Source organism: Balaenoptera ricei, chromosome 3 (assembly GCF_028023285.1).
Source record: "Balaenoptera ricei isolate mBalRic1 chromosome 3, mBalRic1.hap2, whole genome shotgun sequence".
Taxonomy (NCBI): domain Eukaryota; kingdom Metazoa; phylum Chordata; class Mammalia; order Artiodactyla; family Balaenopteridae; genus Balaenoptera; species Balaenoptera ricei.
Genome location: NC_082641.1, coordinates 168,447,644 through 168,470,688, shown reverse-complemented (window position 1 = coordinate 168,470,688; position 23,045 = coordinate 168,447,644). Strand labels below are relative to the sequence as shown.

The window sequence follows — 23,045 nt, the reverse complement described above, 5'->3', positions numbered from 1 at the left end:
AAATCTGCTATTTATGTTAACATGTCATGAATTTATTATTATGCTAAAATGAATAAACAAATATTGAAATACTTTCTCAGTTTTCATTTCCAATAAAGATTAATAGGTATAACTTACACAGACAAAAACTCTTTCGAGTCCGCCATCATCATTTTTTTCCCCTCCATGATTTTTTTTAACCAATAGACACAATTTCTTAGAATAGTTTTAGATTTACAGAAAGATTGAAAAGATAGTGCAGAGTTCCCATATCCCTTCACCCCCCCAAACATTTCCCCTATTATTTATTCCCCTATTATTAATATCTTCCATTAGTAGGCACACTTGTGTGTCAATTAATGAGCCAATATTGATACATTAGTATTAAAGTCCACACCCTATTCAGATTCCCTCAGTTTTCTCCTAATATCCTTTTTCTGTTCAAGGAACCCATGCAGGACCCCATATTACACTAGACAACATGTCTCCTTAGGCTCTTCTTTACTTGTTTGAGACTTTCCTTGTTTTTATGACTTGACAGTTTTGAGGAGTACTGGTTAGGCATATTGCAGGATGCCCCTACTGGAATTTGTGTGACTTAAAAAAAACTCACGATTAGACTGGGGTTGTGAGTTTTGGGGGATCCTCCTTAATTTTAAGAGTGTAAAGGGGTTTCAAGACCCAATAGTTTGAGAACCACTGGTGTTTCTTCTTCTTATTTTGTGTGAAAGACCAAGGGGTGCTCTGTCTTCCAGCCTCTAGCACAGCTTGGAGCATAGTGGGTGGATGAACAATAAATATGTGTGGAGTGAATGACTGTATGAACCAGGACCTCAGGGGCAGCTCGAGGCTCAGGAAAGGATGCAGAATCATCTGTGCACAGCTGGTGACTGAAACAGAGGGAGTGTGAAGGTTTCAGGGAGGAGTTGCAGGTGTGGCCCAGGAGAACCTGACATCTAGGGCAGGGGTTCAACTTCAGCCAGACATTGAAATCATTTGAGGAGCAGTAAAATATGCCTGAGCCCCTCGCGCAGGGAAGCTGATGAGATTGGCCTGGGGTGTCACCTGGGTATCAGAATTTTTAAAGGCTCCCCTGGTGATTCTAAGGTACAGCTAAGTTTGAGAACTGCTTATCTACAAGGTATTGTGTCAAGAAGGAGAGTGGGGGCTGTATGCACAAAGAATTGGAATCGGGGTGGCTGCTCCCTGGCTGTGTGACCTTGGTCAAGTTACTGAACCTCTCTGAGAGCCTGTCCCCTCACCTGCAAATGAGGGTAATGATATCTACTGCACAGGGGTGTGTAGATTAAATATGAGTAAAAGAGCCTGCCTAGACTAGGAAGTTGCCGTCAACAATTGCTCAATAACAACGATAATAGCAAACATGTATTGGGTTTTTATCACATGCCATGCTCTGTGCTCAGCTCTTAAAAATGGCAATTGGGCTTCCCTGGTGGCGCAGTGGTTGAGAATCTGCCTGCTAATGCAGGGGACACGGGTTCGAGCCCTGGTCTGGGAAGATCCCACATGCGGTCTGGGAAGATCCCACATGCCGCGGAGCAACTAAGCCCGTGAGCCACAACTACTGAGCCTGCGCGTCTGGAGCCTGTGCTCCGCAACAAGAGAGGCCGCGACAGTGAGAGACCCGCGCACCGCGATGAAGAGTGACCCCCGCTTGCCACAACTAGAGAAAGCCCTCGCACAGAAACGAAGACCAAACACAGCCAAAAATAAATAAATAAATTTTTAAAAAAAGGCAATTAGTTTTCAGGAGAGGTAGGAGATATTGGAAACAGCCAAGTCAGTGCCATTTGGGAAGAAAAGCAAAATCAACATTGCCCGGTGTATCCTAAAGAGTGCAAAGAAGAATATTAATTACAATACTAACAGCAATGGTTTGCCTCCCACTTGCACAATGCTTCACGCTGCAGGGAGGATTTGCATGCTCACGCACTTCAATTTTCTCAGCTTTAATTTTCTGTGGGGTCGGCAGAGTCATCTCCGTTGTTTAAACGAGGAGACCAGGCACAGAGAGGGAGAGGGGCTGGCCCAAGCTCACACAGCGGCCAAGTGGCCAAGGATGGAATGTGCACCCCGAGGGAGAAGAGGGCCAGCCGAGCCCACGCAGAGGCTGCTCTCACTCGGACGCTCACGCCCGCACCTTCCCCAGACCTCCGCTGAGGATGCGGGCTTGGACCCAGCGGTGCCAGGGCCTGGTCCCCGCGCTCTCCAGGGATGTTCTGGCCTCGGGAGGGCTCAGGAGGCGGTGGGAGGCTGGGGCTCGGAGGCGCGGCTCTGAGCTGGGGGGCGGGGGCTAGACGAGAGAGAGGCCAACCACCCCGCCTACCCCAGGATCCCCTCCCTCCCCAAAGAGGCGGCGCCCTTTCTCCCGAGCTGCAGCTGAGCCAGGGCTGGGCGCGGGGGAGGCTGGGGGCATCCCGGAGGGGATCCCGCCCCCCCCCCACACCTCCAGCGACCCGGGGCCCCCACACCCACGTGAACGCAGGGGGCTGGCGCCGATCCCACTCGCTGCACAGCGCGTCGCGGCTCCGCGCGGGTACCTCGGCCTTTTGGTCCTGGAGCCGGCGCTGCGCGGTCTCTGGCGGGTCCCCGCTGCCCTGGCCGGGCGCTTCTCTGGGCTCCGGCTTCTGCCTCCCGGCGCAGCGCGTAGGCGGACACGCGGGCAGGCCGCCCCCGCAGCTCCTGGCCCTGGTGAGTGGGAACACCACGGCTCCTCGAGGGCGGGGGCTCTGAGGTTCAGGGCAGGCGCGATCTGAGGCCGGCTTGGCCTACCCCGGGGTCGGGCGGGTGGGGCGCCCCCTGCGCCCACGTTCCCATCTCTCGGCTGCTCATTGTCTCAGCTGCTCCCTGACTCTTAGAGTCGTAACGTCCGCTCACCTCCCCGTAGCCCTGATCAGTTTCCTATCGCCTCAGTTACCCCAGATTCTCCCCGCCCATCTACCTTCCTTCTCATCCTGTCCCTCTATCCCTGGCCTCTACTGGTGGGCAGGTTTCCATCTCTGCCTGATGCCTGGTCCCTTTCCAGGGCTTGGTTCCCTTCCCTATCTGGGGCTTATTCCTCCAACTCCGGAGGGACCTGGTTGTGACAGACTTTGGCCATCGCTGCGGGGGGGCGGGGGGCTGGGTCCGAAGTTGTGTGTGGGGTGGTGATGGTGTGTGTGTTTGTGTGTGTGTGTGAGACTGAACTTATGAGTAGGGTTGCCTTCCCAAAGAGGTGGGTGGGGCTGAATGTTTAAATGAGGGAAGGAATTTGGATGTCTGAAGTTTTGTGTCCCAAGTTGTGTGTGTAGGAATGGCATTTCTGCAAATGCCCGTATGGAGTTTCATTTACAAGGGGTGCTGTGCAAGGACGTGAAGGTGTGTATGTATGGGGTTGTGTGTCTGAGGAGGGGTGTGGGGTTTTGTGTCTGACGGCATTCATGAATGTGTCAAGTGTGTGTGTGTTTGTGTGTGTAGGAATTGTATGACTGACGCTGCATGAATGGAGTTACATTTCTTTTTTTTTTTAAATTGAAGTATAGTTGATGTACAATATTATATAAGTTACAGGTGTGCAACATAGTGATTCACAATTTTTAAAGGTTGTACTCCATTTATAGTTATTATAAAATATTGGCTATATTCCCTGTGCTGTACAATATATTCTTGTAGCTTATTTTATACATAATAGTTTGTACCTCTTAACCCCCTACCCCTAAGTTGCCCCTCCCCCCTTCCCTCTCCCCACTGGCAACCACTAGTTTGTCCTCTATACCTGTGAGTCTGTTTCTTTTTTGTTATGTTCACTAGTTTGTTGTATTTTCTAGATCCTACGTATAAGTGATATCATACAGTGTTTGTCTTTCTCTGTCTGACTTATTTCACTTAGCATAATACTTGGAGTTGTATTTCTGAAAGTGGGTGGGTTGTATGTTGAACAGTTCTGTGTGTGTGAGACTGTGTGTCTGTGTGCAGTTGTGTATATGTCAGTTGTACACAAGAGGTGTGTGAGGTTGTGTGTTCAAGTGTGTGTATGTGGTGTGTGATGTATGTGATTTCCTCCTTGTCTTTCCCTCCCTTCACTCACTCCTCAGGCTAGCAGAATATTGAGATAAAATGTATGGAAAGCAACCTTGTTTGCCCACTGTAGGTTGCTTCAGCTTTAGAATGTAGGAGTTCCTTCCTTTTTGCCCCTGGCTCTGAGAGATGCCCCTCTCATCACATCTAAGAGTCTGGAGGTTGTGAGAACCAGGTGGGGGACCTGTCCTTGAATCCCTGAAGATCCTGGAACACTCGAAGGGCCGTTTCCTGAGTAGGAAGCCTAAGAAGCAGGGCCAAGAGAAGGCCTAGGACCAGGAAAGACTAGAAAAGAGAGAACCCAGGGTGAGGGGAGAAGGCCCCCGGGGGTCCAAGAGAGACTGAGAAGCGGCCAAGTGGAGGCCAAGATCCTGGGAAAACAAGTTCAAGTATTGCTTGGCAAGTAATGCAGTCAGGACCGAGCAAGGTTGATGGGAAGACCCTCTCCCTTGTCAACATTTTCCTCAGTCCTCAGTCATGTGTCTGTTGGATTTCTGCTTTTTATTAACCTTGGTTGTCATCTATTTCATGCTCACTAGGTGCTGTTCTAAGTGTCGCGTGAATTGGGCCATCAAAGCCACACAGAAAGTGACCAGTTCCTGAAAGTTGGAGTGGGATTTGAAACAAAGAGCTCATGCATGCTCTTCCTCTAGGCCAGGGACCTCCAAAATTTTTCAGTAAAGGGCCAGAGAGATTGTATGGAGACCCATAAAATCTCTGTTCCAACAACTCAACTCAGCAGTTGTAGCACAAAAGTAGCTGTAGACAGTACATAAAGAATGAGTATGGCTATGTGCCTATAAAACTTTATTTACAAAAGCAAGCAGCGGGCCAGAATTGGTCCTTGGACTATGGCTTGTACATCTCTGCTCTATACTGTACCATTTTTTGTAAGGAAGAGATAGGAAATAGACAAAACTAGCTCTGGAGTTTTTTGTGACTAGTTTGGATCTCAGCTGAACACTCCCTTGGGACCCATGGGCAGCTTCATGCTATTTCTTGGTGACTGGGAACATACATCTTAAGAGATGAGGGAATAATTACACATTTCCTATGTAGTCTGTGGTCTCCTGTCCGGGATTTTTCACAGCCAGCTGAAAAAAAACCATCATGGTTTCAAGTGACAGATCCTTTGAAGCAGGACCCCAACTGGGGTTTGACACTGGGAACCAGGGCTTAGAGCTGGAGGAAGCAGGACCTGGAAAGCTGAGGCAGATACCGCATTCTTGGGATATGGGGAAGGCGAAAGAGGATGAGAAAGATAATGATCTCAGAAAAGTAGCTGCTCAGCCAGCAGCAGCCAAAAAAAAGTTCAGGGAGCTACCTATTGGTCTGTCTCTGAAAGACTCCCAGCCTGATCTGGATGGATTCAGGCACTGGGGTTGGGGTTAGGGCTTGGGAGGGGGTTGGTGGCAAGGAGAGGTATCTGAAGCCCTGATACCTCAGAGAGGAGCTTGGGGAGGCCAAGTTCTCCTTACCTGTACAGCCATCCCAGGCAACCCAGATATGCACAGTCCAGCACAGGATACAATATTTACTGTCTTTCTGTGGCTTGGAGAGTTTTTTCTAGGAGTTAGATGAATCTAGTATATCTGTCGGGAAGCAGAGAGCACACTCAAAAAGGGGAATTGAAAATTAAGGACTATTTACAGGGTTAAACCAGTAAAGTTGGCACAGCACTCAGAGATCTGCAGGAGTTGGGCAGCTGCAGGGAGGGAGCAAGAGGGGGACCTGGGGAGAGCTGTGGCTGTAACGAAGGATTGTCTTTATTTTTTAATTATAATACATATCGATATATAACATTGTGTAAATTTAAGATGTACACCATGTTTTGATATATTTATATACTGTAATGTGATTTCCATTGTAGCAGTAGCACCTCTATCATGTCAAGGGAGCCAAGAACACTCAATGGGGAAAGGATAGTCTCTTTAACAAATGATGTTGGGAAACTGGATAAACAGATGAAGAATATTGAAATCAGACCCCTATCTTACACCACTCACAAAAATTAACTGGAAGTGGGTACAAGTCATAAACATAAGGCCTGACACCGTAAAACTGCTAGAAGAAAATGTAAGGTAGAAGCTGCTCAACTTTGGTCCCAGCACTGATTTTTTTTTTTTTTTTTTGATATGACACCAAAAGCACAAACAACAAAAGCAAAAATCAAGTGTGACTACATCAAACTTAAAAGCTTCTGCACAGCAAAAGAAACAACAAAATGAAAAGGCAACCTACGGAATGGTAGAAAAATTTTGCAGACCATATATTGGATAAAGGGTTAATATCCAAAATATATAAAGATCTCATACAACTCAATAACAAAAGTCATAAACAATCTGATTGAAAAATGGGCAGAGGAACTAAATAGTCATTTTTCCAAAGAAGATGTCTACGTGGCCAAGAGCTGCAGAGGATTGTTCAGTGGGAGCTGTGGCCTTAGAGGAATACAGTCAATGCCAAACAGGGGCCTGGCAGGGGGAGCTGAGAGAATGCTCCACCTACATCTCCTCCCACCGTCCATTCTCCTGCTGTTTTCCACTGGCCAGACTGAAAGGGCAAGGGAGCCCGGGCAATGCCAACTGTAGTGGTCAGCCTTTTGCCTGGGGATGAATCTATAGGGATAACAGAATTTCCAGTATGCCTACAAGAGGGGTGCTGCCACATTTTGCTGTGAGATCAGTATAGGTAAGCCTGCTTATCTTTCTGGAATAGGAGGTGCCCAGGGCCCACGATACTTTTAGGGACACCCATGCAAACATTTTTGCTTCTTTTAAAATCAGAATAAAGAATTTAACTTTCAAGTCAAAGAAAATGTTTTAATATGTAATATTACTGTTCTCATCTAAAAAATTGGGGTGAAATTTACACAACAGAAAACCAACCATTTTAAAGTGGCATTTAGTTCCTTTGCAACATTGTACAGCAATCACCTTGATCTAGTTCCAAAATAATATATTCCTTTTTATACCAATTTGGCATACCAAATTATACCAAATATAATTTTAATATATATTTTAATGGAGGAAGGGGCCACGAAGGCAAATTTTCCTCAGACTCATGAAGGCAAATGTTCTTCACAATTTCCAAGCTGCCCTATACATGTAAGGTGTTTAGTTGGTAAAAGGATAGGCAAGTTTTATTTCTTATATGCATTTTATTTAATGTGTATTAAGATATAATAAGCATTTCAAGTAATGATCTAAAGTTTCCAGTTTAGATTACATTTATTTAGGTAAGTAAATAAGGTGACATGGATATGGCTGAATGTAAAGAGTCTGAAGTTTGGGAAACAGTGTCTGGCACCCCAGAGTGACTGTGAACATCACATTTTTCTTCAAAAATGGATCCTGAGGAGGTGCTGGGATCAAGAATTATCACCATTTCCATCCCATGGGACTCTCCCTCTCCCTGTTGCTCACTTGGGCATTCACACAGAGCAGCTGCATTTATTGGGCACGAACTGTTCGCCAGGCACCTGCTGAATCTGTCGTTGTGGAAAGCCCATTTGGTGGCACCTCCAGGCTAGACACCAAACTGTATTAATTTGGGGGGCTAACCACAGAGAGCCTTGTTTAAGGCTCTGAGTGAAGCTGATGCTCAGCGAAGATTTGTGAGTCTGGTTTGTGAGCTGGGTCAGCTCTCAATTACTTGTGATGATCTCATGAAATAAGGAGGGGGCTGGAGTTAGAGAATGGCAAAAAACGTCCATTATATTGTGACCTACTTCTCTGTCTCTTCCCAGCCATGCCTGGGAGTGATTCTGGAGACCTTGATCTTTTTCTGCCAGGACGTGACCGTTGAACCCCTGGTAGTGTTCTCAGGTGGCCCAGCGCAGGCACATCCCAACAGACAGACACCGCCCCTCCCCTGCTGTTTGGACTCTCTCTGAGTTCATCACCAGCTTCTTCCACCTTTCCCCTCTTCCCACATCCACCTTCTGTCCGGCCCCTCACCAGGCCCGGGCCCCTTTGTACCCCGCAGGTAGACGATGAGCAGCCATGGCAACAGCTTGTTTCTGCGGGAGAGTGGCCAGCGGCTGGGCCGGGTCGGCTGGCTGCAGCGGCTGCTGGACGGCCTGCAGCAGAGAGCGCTGCGAACGCGCTTGCGCCTGCAAACCATGACGCTTGAGCACGTGCTGCGCTTCCTGCGCCGGAACGCCTTCATCTTGCTGACCGTCAGCGCCGTGGTCATTGGTGAGTCGTCTGGGAGGGGCGGGCTCTGCCCCTGGAGGGCGAGGGCTTGAGGGAAGTTCCCCGCACAGCATATTTCTTCCCTCCACTTACTTCTTCTCACCTGCACAGGTGCCCACGTCCACCATGCCCCCTCCCCAGGACGCGCTCACACAAACAGGTATACATTCTTGCAAACACATCTGTGGGTACACACAATGTCACATCTATATGCATGTGTATATACAGGCATAAGTGTACACCATACAAACGCACACTTTCTGCATACAAACACACACAAACATGAACATGTTTTTATGCATGCACAAAACATACAGGTGCAAAAAAGTAAACACACACTTGCACACATATACTAGAACTTATAAACACGTTCACACACACATGCATTCCTCTGCACACACATTGGCACACTTAAGAGCTTGAATACATGTGTACCCCCATGCTTGAAAACAGTAACATACACACACAAGTCATACCTGTGTGACTTAGGAAAAACATGTGCATCTCATATACATGGACCCTCATATACAGGCACAGATACATGTGCACAAGTGAGTACACACTATCACATATGTGTTCATATGTACACATGAATGTGTGCAGACATTTACACACATATCAACATAGTAACACATAAATTCATACATTCCACAATGTACACACAAACTCGCACACTCATAGAATGTTTCTCTCTTTCTTTCACCTCTACCCACACACACGCCCTTCTTGGGATGGATGGATGGCCCCTGCTTGGGACTCAGTGACCAAATTCAACTCTACAGACCCCTCATTTTGGCCCTAGGGGTCAGCCTGGCCTTTGCCCTGCGCCCGTACCAGCTCAGCTATCGCCAGATCAAGTACTTCTCTTTCCCTGGAGAGCTTCTCATGAGGATGCTGCAGATGCTGGTGCTGCCACTCATTGTCTCCAGCCTGGTCACAGGTGAGAGAGCCCAGGCCAGTGTTGGCCTCCAAGACCCATCCCAGAGTCCAAGCTCAAACCTGGAGCCATGGCTGTTCCAAGCATGGGACCACCTCCCCAACTCAGGACCTCAAACATGGAGCATGCACGTAGCTCTGAGTCTTTGGCCAAAGCCCTGATCCCAATCAGACCTGGGTACCAGAACCCAGATGATCTGCGATACTTATCTCAGTAGCTTTCCTGTACTTTTCCTTGGAGGTAAAATTACAGCCTGAGAGGGGCTTAGTATCATCCACAGATGAAAGGAAGGCTGTTGTGGAGCAGCCAGGGAAGGTAGCTGGGATGTGGTGTGGAAGGTAATGGGATGAGAAGTGGATGAAGGTGTTTGAGATAGAGGTGACAGGGTGGTGGGTGGAGGGGGGCGGTGGAAGTATGGATGGCCTATGCAGAGGTTGGCAAACTTTTTCTGTAAAGGGCCAGGTAGAAAACATTTTCAGCTTCAAGGACCATGTGGTCTCTGTTGCAACTCTTCAATTCTGTTGTAGTGCAAAAGCAGCAGCAGATTAGTATGTAAACAAATGGGCATGGCAGTGTTCCAATAAAACTTTATTTACAAAAACAGGCAGCGGGCCAGATTTGGCCCATGGGTGGTTGATTGCCAATCTCCAGATTTGGGGATGGGTACGAAGATAAAGGGATGGAAGAATGATTTCTTGGGTTGGGTTTCCTTAGAAGCAGAGACTGAGAAGGGGCTATTTGCACAAGTGATTTATTGAGGGGTAGCTCTCAAGAGAAACCTATGAGGAAGTGAGGTGAGCAGGATGGGATGGGGAAAGAAGCTAAGTAGAAATGTGGGTACAGAAGAAGGTTGGCCTCTCAGCCTGATCCCACGGGGAGCTCTGGAGAATGTGCAACACTACAGAATTGTTCTCCACAACTCTGCCACTGTCTAAATCAAAGGAGCTGACCTTTTGAATCCCTGGACCAATCAGTCATTGGCTGTAGGTCTCCCATGGGGACTTTGTGGGTGAGTAAGCTCCTGTTCTGCTGAGGGCAGCCCTCAAGAGAAGGGGGCAGCATGAGTTGTTAGCAGCCAAAACGCTCAGATGTGGAAGGATAGGTGTATCAGCATGGTAAAGGGTGTCTTGATAGGGGACCAAAAGTATCTACTACAGATAGTGTATAGTGAGCTGGGTTGGAGGGAGGTGTGATTTTGGGGTGGATAGGAGGATGAAGAGAGCAATGCAGATGAGGTTATGGTGCAAAATAGAGGTGAATAGAGGATGGAGTGGGGGTTGAAAATGTTGGCTTGGAATAGAGGGAAGGTTAGTGAAGTGGTGCTTGGGATAAAGGATGGAGTGGAAGGTGTATTTGGAACATAGAATGGGAGTTGGAGGATGGCGATGTGGGGTGGGGCAAAGGAGGAGGGATGCTTGGTGGAATGGTTGTAGCAGTGTGGGGAGTGTGGAGCAAATGGATGGGAGAGTGGGTGGTGGGGTGTGGATGGGGCTGCTCGGGCTGCACCACCTGTCCTCCAGGTATGGCGTCCTTGGATAACAAGGCGACAGGGCGGATGGGTATGCGGGCAGCTGTATACTACATGGTGACCACCGTCATCGCGGTCTTCATCGGCATCCTCATGGTCACCATCATCCATCCTGGGAAGGGCTCCAAGGAGGGGCTGCACCGAGAGGGCCGGATCGAGACCATTCCCACGGCCGATGCCTTCATGGACCTGGTCAGGTGACGTCCTTTCTAATTTTGATGGGAATTCCAGCCCTACATGTAACAACCTATACTCAAGGGGAGACAAAGGGAACAGGCTAATCCAACCTGGAAATGCAACACCCAAGTTGGGCCTAGTTTTTTTGGTACCAATTTTCTGTCCTGGAGCCTTGCACAAATCCTCTGAGAGCAACTTACTCCTAGGATATGATCTTTTGACCCGTAGGCTAGGGAGGCTATAGTCACAGCATCTTGAGATGGGCTCAGGACAAATGGTATTTGTCTGGTGTTCCCAAGATCCATTGGAAGGTGAATGATTCTATTAAAGTAGCAAGATTTTGCCTGCCAGAATCAAGGCTGGTCATAGTTCTACCCTAGTCACTGACTTGGGGGGAACCTAGTGTTGGAAGAGTTCAGGAGCTTTCCGTGTTTTTTTTTTTTGGAGACATCACTGTGTGTGAATTGAAGTCCCTGAGGTGGCATAGGGTCCTACCAAAGGGCTCAGACAGGCCTGAATTTGAGGTCCATCTCTACCCCTTAGGAGTTATGTGGCTTTGGGTAACTTACATAAGTTCTTTGTGCTTTGTATGTAAAATGGGGACATCAATAACACTCACTTTTAGGATTATTGTGGTGTTTAAATCAGATCACACAGGTAAGGCACTTAGATCGGTTTTCAGATGTTGGCTGCTATTATTATCGTTGCCATTGCAGTTATTATTACTGTTATCAGTCTAGATTCTCTTCTAAGGTCTAACCACGTTCATTCATCTGATATTTTTCTGCAGAAATATGTTTCCGCCCAACCTTGTGGAGGCCTGCTTCAAACAGGTCAGGGGGAAGTACATAGTCTGATCAAGGAGGTTTGGAGGGTTGGGGGAGCTTGCTGCTGAGTGAATGGTCCAGGAGTGAGGGATGGGAAGAAGGACCTCACAGAGCATTGCCCAGGGGCTTTTGGAAGAGTCTGAAAGAAAGAATGTGCTTCCTATTGGTGTGCTGATCAAGGCAAGGTTAGAGAGAAGGATTTAGGTCAAAGGCTGCCTGGGAATGGTAATGGAGGAGGAACCAAGGCTTCTGATCATAGACAGTTGAGGAGACAGACCCCAAAACCTGTCTGAGCATTGCCCAGGGAGCTTGTGAAAAATGCAGAATCTATACTCATTCTTCCATTCATTGGTTGTTCACGCCCTCATTAACCTGTTTATGCACTCAATTTACTATGCATTCGTCTATGGCCCAATATCTCCTTATTTCAGTTTAAGACGCAGTACAGCACGAGGTTGGTAACCAGGACCATTGTGAGGACAGAAAATGGATCTGAGCTGGGCACCTCCATGCCTCCTTTATCCTCAATGGAGAACGGAAGCAGCCTCTTGGAAAATGTCACACGGGCCATGGGCACCTTGCAGGAGGTGCTGAGCTTTGAGGAGACTGTGCCTGTGCCTGGCTCAGCCAATGGCATCAACGCCCTGGGCCTTGTGGTCTTCTCGGTGGCCTTTGGGCTGGTCATCGGTGGCATGAAACACAAGGGCCGAGTCCTGCGGGATTTCTTCGACAGCCTCAATGAGGCTATTATGAGGCTGGTGGGCATCATTATCTGGTGAGTGCTGGGCTGTGACAGGGGCGGGGTGGTGGTGGTGATGGCACACAGAAGGGTGTTGTCAGGGCTGGAAAGTCAGGCTGTGGGGCAGCTCCTGAAGTGGTTGTTGGGACCACTTGGCCAAAGTCATTTATATATGTATTGGTTAATTCACACCCTCGCTCATTCACTCACTCATTCATTCATACCTTTGTGCAATGATTTATTCACTCATTCACTCCCTTGTTCATCTATTTATTCAGTCATTTATTCATTTGTACTCAAGCTTCTGTGCATTGTTCATTCACTCCATCATTTATCTATTCATCTTCTCATTCTGCTATGGATTGGCCAAATTATCCATTCATTTATTTATCTATCTTCATTCTTCCATGAATTGGTTCATTCATTTTCCCATTCATTTGTTCATTTTTCTGTGTATTGGTTAATTCACTCATTCATACATTCATTCACTCATAAATTCATTCACAAACTCATCCATGCATTAGTTAATTCTTTGATTGATTGATTTACTCACCAAGTCATCTATTCATTTGGACTCATTCTTTGACTCACTTGTTCATCTCTACATTTGTTATTCTCTCATTCACTCAGTTAAATATACCTTGTATTCATTCATCCATTTGCTTAACCCACTCATTCATTCACTCACCCATCATTCATGTCTCATTTGCTCATTTTCTCACTCATTTATCTGCTCACTGATTATTCCTTAATTGACACATTCATTCATTCATTCTTTAAATCCCTTCACTCTTTCAGCAGACATTTTCCCAGGCTGACTTTGTTTTGAACTCTGGAATACAGAGATACATTGAATTCAGTCCTTGTCCTCAAAGAGCTTTCAAAGTCTTGGAGGAGACAGACACATATTAGATAAATATAATACAAGATGGAAGGTTCTAGAGTCAAGAGACATTAAAAAAGTATAGGGAATATGGATAAGTAAGCAGCCAATGAGGGATATGCAGTGAACTCTGTCTGAGAAGGTGAGGAGGAAGTCATGGAGACATCCACCTCTTAGTTGGGTCTTGAAAGGTGAGTAGGAATCCAACAGGACAGGAAGAAGGGAGAGGCACTTCAAGCAGAGGGAATAGAACATGCAAAGCTTGAAAGGACCTGAGTTGTTTGGAGAATGGTGAGGAGTTCAAGAAGGTGGGAGCATACCTTGGGAGTGGTGGTGGAAGATGTTAACGAGGCTGTCTTCCCAAATTGGAGAAGACTTTGTACATCATCCCAAATAATTTGAAAGTTGGGTCGGGGGGCTAGAGGCTAAGTTGAGAGCTTGGGAAAGCAGCTGAGGGGATTGGGAGGGGAAGCTTATCAAGGACGAACAAGAAGATTGAAAAGGAATATTGAAAGCTCAACTGAATTGGGAACCGTGAGTTTATAGCAATGTCATTGGCATGTTTGGGAGAATATCCGTATGTGCCAGGTAGCTGAGTACAGGAGGAAAGAAGTCATGTGCAATTGATCCAGAGTTGAGGAATTTTGCAGAGTGTGAGAAAGGAAGGATGGAGGTGAGGGATTTGAGAAAGGAGTTTACAGATTATTCACAGAGGTAGGTCTAGAGTTGGAGACAACTCAGCAACCACCCACCAGGGCTAGCCTCGAGCCCAGCTTGGGGAATACAGATGTGGCTGGAGGAGTCCCCTGTATCCTCATTCCCACAACCTCATCTTGGGTCTCATCATTTCTGACCTAAGCTGTTGTACCAACTCCCCAAGCGGTCCTCACCTCCTCCAGTACATCCCCCATGACAATGACCAAGTGTAGACTTCAATTTCTAAAGAGAGAGAAATAACAAAGGAAGCCTGGTGATGGGTGAATTATGGCATCACTGGCAGAAACTCACAAAACTAAGCAATGGGCTGGTTTGAGGGGAAAACAGGTGAGCCGCCTATGAACTTGCTTCATCTGTCTTCTCTACTCTTCTCACTGCTCCAGCTATACTGGTCTTCTTTCTGCTCCTCCAATACTCCTAGCTCACATCCATCTCAAGGTCTTTGAACTGTGCCTGCAATGCTTTCCCTTCAAATATGCATGGTTCCTTTTCATCATTCAGGTATCAGCATAAATGTCACCTCTTCAGAGAAGCCCTCCCTGACCACTCATTTTTACAGCCCCACTCACTGATTCTCTTTTGTAGTTATCACCACCTGAAGTTTTTAATGACATATTTCTCTGTGTATTGCATAGTTCCCCCATTAGGATGTAAGCACCATGAGGGCAGGGACCATGTGACTGGAACAGAGTAGGTGCTCAATGGATATTTGTTGAGTGAATGAACAGATAATTTAATAAGACAGGTTGTTTATAATTAATTTTTTATTGGAGTGTAGTTGATTTACAATGTTGTGTTAGCTTCTGCTATACAGCAAAGTGAGTCAGTTATATATACATACATATATCCACTCTTTTTCAGATTTTATTCCTTATAAGTCATTATAGAATATTGAATAGAGTTCCCTGTGCTCTACAGTAGGTTCTTATTAGTTATCTATTTTATCTATAGTAGTGTGTATATGTCAATCCCAATCTCCCAATTTATCCCTCCCCCACCTTTCCCCCTTGGTATCCATAAGTTTGTTTTCTACAGCTGTGACTCAATTTCTGTTTTGTAAATAGGTTCATTTGTACAATTTGTTTTAGATTCCACATATAAGCAATATCGTATAATATTTAAGACAGGTTCTTTAAGACGTCTGTGGGAAATCCAGGTGAAATAACTTAGGGCTGGTGAATGAGTGAGAATATGCACTTATAGGAAAGAGAATAGGGGCATACAGGTTACAAATGTAGAGCAAAGAGTTGGGGGAAGTGAATAAGGGACGTTAGACGGCCAGAGATAGGGAGTGTCTGGGCGATGTCCAGTGAAAAAACCCTGAGGACAGTGATTATTTGGGGGTATTTGAGTCGGGGGGTGGAAGCAGGAAGAAAAGGTGGGATTTATTTGTGGGACCCAGCCCCATTTGTTATCGTGTGGGGAAGGTTGGAGTGGGGTAGGGTGCTGTATGGGGGATGTTGCCTGGCTCCAGGGTCTATGTCGGCAAAGCCTGGGGGATGCTAGCTCCAGGCTTGTAGGGGAGGTCATGAGGGAGGCCTGACAGGTGTCTGGCTTGGCCCAGGTATGCACCTGTGGGCATCCTGTTCCTGATTGCTGGCAAGATCCTAGAGATGGAAGACATGGCCGTCCTGGGGGGTCAGCTGGGCATGTACACCCTGACCGTCATCGTGGGTTTGTTCCTTCATGCCGGTGGCATCCTGCCTCTCATCTACTTCCTCATCACCCATCGGAATCCTTTCCCCTTCATTGGGGGAATACTGCAGGCCCTCATCACTGCCATGGGCACGTCTTCCAGGTATGGCCTTGCTCCTCACCACTGGTACCCTCCTAGGTTCACTCTTTGCCTTTCACAGGCTCTCTTAGGAGTCCTGCCCTCTCTGCCACTATAGAACCTCATCTGGGTTGTATAGTAATGTCAGGTGCTCTTGAAGGTCTCCAGGTGGCTCAACACCTGGGCACTGATCTTTGTCCTGGGCTGGCTCTCCTAACCCCTTACCCTCCTTTTCTGTTTCTCTATTTATTTGTTTATTTTTAAAAGATTTATTTATTTGGCTGCGCTGGATCTTAGTTGCAGCATGTAGGATCTTCGTTGCCGCGTGTGGGATCGTCGGTGTAGCATGCGGGATCTTTTTAGTTGCGGCATGTGGGATTCAGTTCCCTGGCTAGGGATCAAACCCAGGCCCCCTGCATTGGGAGCATGGAGTCCTAGCCACTGGACCACCAGGGAAGTCCCTGTTTCTCTATTTAATATGGAGGGAGAACCAGCTGCAAATTTTGAGGTTAAGACAAAGGGTCCAACATGCCTCATGATCTCAGTCATTTTCTACCTCATAGGGTCTCATCTCCCCTTGAGATGGCCTCTGGGAGCTCCCTTGGCTTCCTTCTTTTTTGTGGTTTCAGGGGGTTCATAAAGAGCTCCCCTCTCCACCATCAATCAAATTCAAAACAATCTGAGAGGTATCACTAGAGCCAACCAGACAGAAGAAAAGTATCATTTTTATTGCTTGTAACACCTATTGGAGAATGTGCCTTTTGATCTGTGGCCACGGAGGATTGGTGCCATTGTACCCCAGAATTAAACTCACCAGGTTGCCACAGGCATGGACACCCAAAGATCCCCTTTGTGGGTCCAGGATTCTCACTGCATGATATAAAGCTGACCAGACAGAGCACATGTTTTATGGACCAGCTGATCCCAAGTGGGGACAGAGACCTAGAAGGTTAGTGTAGGTGAGGTCACTCCCTGAATAAACATGGGAAGTGGGGAATAGGAGTCTTCTGTAATACCCCTCTCTTAGCCCTGAGGTGTGGGAGCTCAGAAGGCCCTTTGCCTCCTTTCTGGGAGTGGATAGTTAGAGTGAACTGGTGACATGAACTAGTGTCTAGTAAGTAGCCCTCAGCTATTGGCTTTAGGTGGGTCCAGAGACCTTCAGCCTGGGGGACCTCATTGCTGTGTGCTCTCTGTGTCATGAGGAGTTCCTCTCCCCCACGCACAGTCTTCAGCCTCTGAAATGTTAGACACCTGCCATCTTCCCCTTGCTCTAGCTCCCACTTTGCCTCCCAGTGTTCTCAGGGGGAGCCCTCCCTTGGCTCATTGCCACCACTTGTTCTCAGCCCTTGGGGTTCTCTCTCCCAGCTCGGCGACACTGCCCATCACCTTCCGCTGTCTGGAGGAGGGCCTGGGTGTGGACCGCCGCATCACCAGGTTTGTGCTGCCTGTGGGGGCCACCGTCAACATGGATGGCACTGCCCTCTATGAGGCCCTGGCCGCCATCTTCATTGCTCAAGTCAACAACTACGAGCTCAACCTGGGTCAGATCACAACTATCAGGTGAGTTGACCTTGGGTGGGACCTGCCAACAGCTGAGCCCTAAGAAGTCATTAGCTTGGCTGGGGGTGTTGGAGGGGAGGGAGTCACAGCAAGAAGTAAAGGGAGCCTTTGGATGTTGGAAGGGGGATGTGTTGAGGGGTGCAGGAAAAAATAAGACATGGTTCCTGAACTCAGGGAAGATCCAGTCTAAGGAAGGGAAACGACACACTGATGATCATGATGATGGTGACAGTGTTGGTGATGATGATGTAGATTACGGAGGTGACAGTGGTGATGATGTTGATGGTGCTGATAGTGGTGATGGTAGTGATGGGGGTGATAAGGGTGGTGATGGTGATAGTGGTGATGATGATGATGGCCAACATTTATAAAACACTTGCTATGTGCCATACACAGCATTAAATATTTTACAAGCGTGGGCTCTTTGAATGACATCTCATGATGTCCTATGCATAGTTCCATTACTGCCCTTGCCAAATTAAAAAAAAGATTATCTGCTTATTATGGGTAGCGTAAGAGTTTTGGGAATCCAGAGAAGGGTTATCTAACTCAGCTGGTGCTGTATAGCTTTCTTTTTCTTTCCGTTTGCTTATCCTCTCCCTGAATAATTTCAACATCCAAACAGGTGACTCTTCCATCATCTTCTTTTCAAAGTTCGCTGACCTTTGGAATTCCAGCCACCTACCCTTGGGGCCATGTCCTGGACTTTGCCTCTGCTTAGCCCGCTCTGACATCTCGAGTATGTGCATCATGGCCACAGTCTCCAATCTCTCCATCCTCTTACTTTACTTCCCCTACGTATTTTCTTTAATTCCATGAACAATTTTTGCTTCTTCAACTCCTCGCATTCCCTCCATTATGGTTTCACTTTCCCTTTTTGTGTTTTAGTTCAGTGCCTCTCAAACGTTTATGTGCATACTAATCACTTGGGAGTCTTGTTCAAAAGCAGATTCTGATTCAGTGGGTCTGGGTTGGGGCTTGAGATACTGCATTTCTAACAAGTTCAGAGGGGATGCTGATGCTGCTGGTCTAGGGACCACACTTGGAACCATGAGCTTCCAGACCAGAGAGTGTGGCGCTTCATTCTTTCATTTTCTTGAGAGCGTCTTTGACGTCCTTACCCCTTAGTCTTTCCAAATCCTCAACATTGGGGATTTCAACCAACCACTTTATCTATTCCTATGTCAAGGTGTCTGAACCCAGCTAGAGAAAAATCTACCCACTGTGGTGATTACTGCAGTGACCACTACAAAACGACGCATTACATTATCAGCTAAGTGTATTTCCACTCAGAAATCCCTTTATATCAGTGATTCAAAGTCTTGGCTACACATTAGCATTACCCAAGACCACCTAATCCCTGAGGCTCTGACTTTGTTATGGTGGGGGTAGGGTATAGGCATTGGTATGTTTGTGAAAACTGCCCAGGTGATACTACTGTGCATCCAGGGTTGACAAACCACCCAGTTATATGGTGGCACCATTATCCATCCCTCATTCCAAATCTTCACTCTGTTTATCTTCCAGCTCCATTCTCCAATTTTCTTCCGTGTAAAAGATCATATTGCCTCATACCTCAGGGGTGTCACTGAGGTTACTGGGTGTGAATGGACCCAACTTTCTGCTCCGACAACTCAAATTTATTGTGGTATGCATCCATCCATGCTTTCTTTCCCCTGATCTGAGTTTAAATATGGATCTGTTGCTCTATTCAAAACTCATTCCTCTACAATTCCCCAAATCTCATCCCTTCTATCTTCTAACTCTGTCAGCTATTCCATTACTTACTTGCATTTTCAACTCCACTGCCTCTACTTGACCTTTCTCTATAGCGTATGAAGGCATGCTGATGTCTCTCACATATTATAAAAATAAAGACCTTAGACCTAGAATGCTAATGATCTCAGGGAAACTGGACTCCAGGGCCCATGCTCTTTAAGGGAGCATCCTACCCTCCCTAACAGCTCTCTGCCCCTCTTGGCTACATAGGGATTTTGGATAAAGGCAGGTACCACAATGTCATGCAGTATAGTACAAAGCTGGCTTGGCTGGAGATACTGATAACTGGGGTCAGCAGCAGGATGGAGTGCTCTCTCTTTTTATAGGGGTTCTGAGAGACCACTCTGCAGATAAGGAAAACAGTCTGAACTTGGGTCCCAATGGCTTAGGGACATTCAGGGATACAGCTTAAATCTGGGCACTATGGCTGACAGCATCTGGAGGTTCTGTGAGATGTTGAGCCCATGTGAAGTCCCTTCTACTATGGGTAGACGAAGTCCCAGCTACCTTGTTACCACACAACCCAGAGATCGCCTCTGAGTCTTTCTTCAAACAATCTTCCTTGCCTTTACAACAGAAGGCTGTGGTATGAGAAGCCTTTTCTAGGGGAAACCAAGGATGCAGTGAAGACGACATGAAGATAATTTCAAAGGAACACGTTTTGGTTTGTTTGTTTGTCTAGCTTAGGGTCCCAAACATTGCAGTGAGCACTTTTCATGGGGAGCTTTCACATTCTGGGGAGTAGAGAAGTCATCAAAAAGGGTAAGGACTTTTGAGGGGTGTTCTTAAATGGATCAGGGAACTGAGTATCACTTCTAGCTTCTAATCTATGCAAAGAGCTTGGTGGCAATGGCCAGCTTGAGACCCATCAGGTAATTGCTTCAGAATTTAGTGGCAGATTGTGATTGGATGGTTAAGGATTCCTAGTTTGGACTGAATCTAAACTTAAAAAAGTTTGAGTTGGATTATTGGATCCAGGTGGAATTAGCTGGATCTTATGATTCCATTGAGAACATGATGCCTGCCTCCCAAGAGCATGCACAGATCACTGTTTATGCCAGGGCCAGCACTCGGAAGAGATATTCTCTCTCACTTAGAATAATAGTAATAATGACCCTTCTTGGGGCCCTGTTCTCAAAGCACTGTTCTATTTTACTGCTCATAATAACCCCTCAAGGTAGGTATATGTCTACCATTCTATAGATGAGGGAATATAGGCTCTGAGTTATGTCCAAGGGTGTACAGCTGATGAATAAAATCTGCTGGACCCCAAAGTCCATTCTCTGTTTGTGAGCCCAAATGTTTGCTCAATCACTGTTCTGTAAGAGACATCATGTGTGTTAAGCATCTTGAGTAGCTCTATGTTCACGACTATAGAATTTGGGAAAGGGCTTCAGAATCCACCAGGGAGGGGGGGCGTCAACCTCAGGGCCCTAACACCTTCCCTGGCAAGCCCAGTGGTTTTATAATTCTTCTTAGCACACCATGCTAGACATACAAATTGATGCAGCAGCTAAAATCTAGCCTACTTGTGATCCAGTCTGACCCTCTACTTGATGGTGGATCACCATCTCTTTCATTTTCTGTGTGTTTTACCTTTTAGTTTTCCAAAACCTTATATGTGTAAATGTCTAATTTTTAAAAATTCACTCAGCACCATCGACAATTTCTTCTTTTCACTCTAAATTTGGCCCACCTTCCAGAGTTCTGTTCCTGGCAGCTGGACCTGTCTATACTGACCTACCTACTTCTAGCATATGTGCACATGGGGGAACCCAAGCTTCTGCTTTATGGCTGCTGCCCAGGTTGATTCTTCTGCCCTCTTCCAGTCCCCAGAAGCAGCTGGTTAAATCCTTACTCTTGCATCTGCAATCTGAATTATTTAAAACCTCTATCATTGGGTGGACGTCTAACCAGATCCCAACAAAGGACGAGGGAACATAACTGCATTGGCATTCAATGAAAGTTGCTTTGGATTTGCTCTTTATTTTGGGGAATTTGATTTAAGACGCCCTAGGGAACTGAACTCTTCCCTTCTTTTGTGTCTCTTCTGACACTGCCTCATCTCTCCCTTCCCTCCTCCTGCCTCGCTGTGTTCTCTCTCCACGTGCAGTATCACGGCTACAGCAGCCAGCGTTGGGGCTGCTGGCATCCCCCAGGCAGGTCTGGTCACCATGGTCATTGTGCTCACGTCAGTCGGCCTGCCCACTGAAGACATCACACTCATCATAGCTGTGGACTGGTTCCTGTGAGTGCTCTTCCGACTCTGGTACTATCTGTCCTCGCACCCTCCGCTTTCCCTGCAGCACTCCCAACACATGGGCTCTTATTCCAGCAAGGACAGAGTTCTAGAATTTTAGAATGAAAAGGTGGCCTGGGGGAATATCCCAAGCCATGTGGATCCCAAATTGTATAGAGTTAACCTTGGGAAGTAGGGCAGGGAGGAGGTAAGCAATGGGGTCTTTACCCCATTATCCAGAAAAGCCCTGCTGTACCTGTTTTATGTAGAAGTCACCAAAAAAGGTGATCCTTGGGGACAGAGCTGGCTTGCAAATTTAAAAAAATTCTCAACTTTAATTTTTTTATTATTTATTTGTTTATTTTTGGCCACGCTGTGTGGCTGGAGGGATCATAGTTCCCCGACCAGGGATCGAACCTGCACCTTCGGCAGTAAAAGCGCTGACTCCTAACCACTGGACCACCAGGGAATTCCCTCAACTTTTAAAAATAGGAGGGCTTCCCTGGTGGCGCAGTGGTTGAGAATCTGCCTGCCAATACAGGGTACGTGGGTTCGGGCCCTGGTCTGGGAGGATCCCACATGCCGCGGAGCAACTGGGCCCGTGAGCCACAATTACTGAGCCTGCGCGTCTGGAGCCTGTGCTCCGCAACAAGAGAGGCCGCGATAGTGAGAGGCCCACGCATCGCGATGAAGAGTGGCCCCCGCTTGCCACAACTAGACAAAGCCCTCGCACAGAAACGAAGACCCAACACAGCCATAAATGTATAAATAAATAAATAATTTTAAAAATAGGAGGTTTACATATAAAAATCTGGACTTTTGTCCCCACTTGGGAGCTGTCACCTGGATCTGAGTCTCAGTTAGATGGTCTTCAGTCTGGCCTTGTTTTCTCACAGTGGTGACCTTCCTCATCCTGTATGCTGTTCAGCTCATAACCCCTAATTTTCTATATCAGACGTTTACATTTTTTTAAAAAAAGAATTGCATTGCTAATATCAAATGTGAGCATATCAGAGCTTGGTCCACCCTGTGTTAGGCTGGAATGTGAACCCCAACTTCTAGGCACAAGGAGCTCCTGGCTGCTGCACCCTCTTCTCTGTGGAGCTCTTCAAACCTTGATTAACGGTGGCTTGTCTCTCCCCACCCCGCCCCCTCCAGTGATCGACTTCGCACCATGACCAATGTGCTGGGGGACTCTATTGGAGCAGCCGTCATTGAGCATTTGTCTCAGCGGGAGCTGGAGCTGCAGGAAGCTGAACTCACCCTCCCCAGCCTGGGGAAGCCCTACAAGTCTCTCATGGCACAAGAGAAGGGGGCGTCCAGGGGACGGGGAGGCAACGAGAGTGCCATGTGAGAGCCCCCAGCTCTGCCGCCTAGAGGAGAGAAGGGGGCTGGGGAGGGGGTTCCTGGGGAAGACCACTGCATGAGTGACTGTGCACTGAACACACATGTTCTTTCCAGCGCGTCTGGGGGAAACAGATAAAAGAGCAGGGATGAAAGATGTCCAAGGGCTCTGTTTCTCTCTGGGCATATGCTGAGAATTTGTGGGAGGGTGATGAGCAAGGCAGGGGAGGAGATGTTTTCCCTGGGACTGGGGGTAAGGGGAGCTTCAGGTTCCACAAGGTGAGCGATC

At 47.2% G+C, this 23,045-nt stretch overlaps 1 protein-coding gene across 1 annotated transcript; it reads left to right on the top strand.

The window, feature by feature from the left end:
• Positions 1-2,607: 2,607 nt before the first annotated feature.
• On the top strand, positions 2,608-22,766 carry SLC1A6 (solute carrier family 1 member 6). The gene is made up of 10 exons (XM_059918011.1): positions 2,608-2,691; positions 8,044-8,255; positions 9,055-9,192; positions 10,710-10,914; positions 11,685-11,727; positions 12,153-12,496; positions 15,625-15,858; positions 17,200-17,394; positions 21,287-21,421; positions 22,571-22,766. The coding sequence occupies exons 2-10, from the start codon at positions 8,051-8,053 to the stop codon at positions 22,764-22,766; spliced, it is 1,695 nt and encodes a 564-aa protein (XP_059773994.1). The 5' UTR covers positions 2,608-2,691; positions 8,044-8,050.
• Positions 22,767-23,045: the final 279 nt, after the last annotated feature.

What these genes read in the sequence shown, in the direction of transcription:
- SLC1A6 (XM_059918011.1), top strand. Translation starts at nt 8,051, where the DNA reads ATGAGCAGCCATGGCAACAGCTTGTTTCTGCGGGAGAGTGGCCAGCGG. An exon ending in GGTCAGATCACAACTATCAG is followed by an intron (nt 17,395 to 21,286) that starts GTGAGTTGACCT and finishes CTCCACGTGCAG; the next exon opens with TATCACGGCTACAGCAGCCA. An exon ending in ATAGCTGTGGACTGGTTCCT is followed by an intron (nt 21,422 to 22,570) that starts GTGAGTGCTCTT and finishes CGCCCCCTCCAG; the next exon opens with TGATCGACTTCGCACCATGA.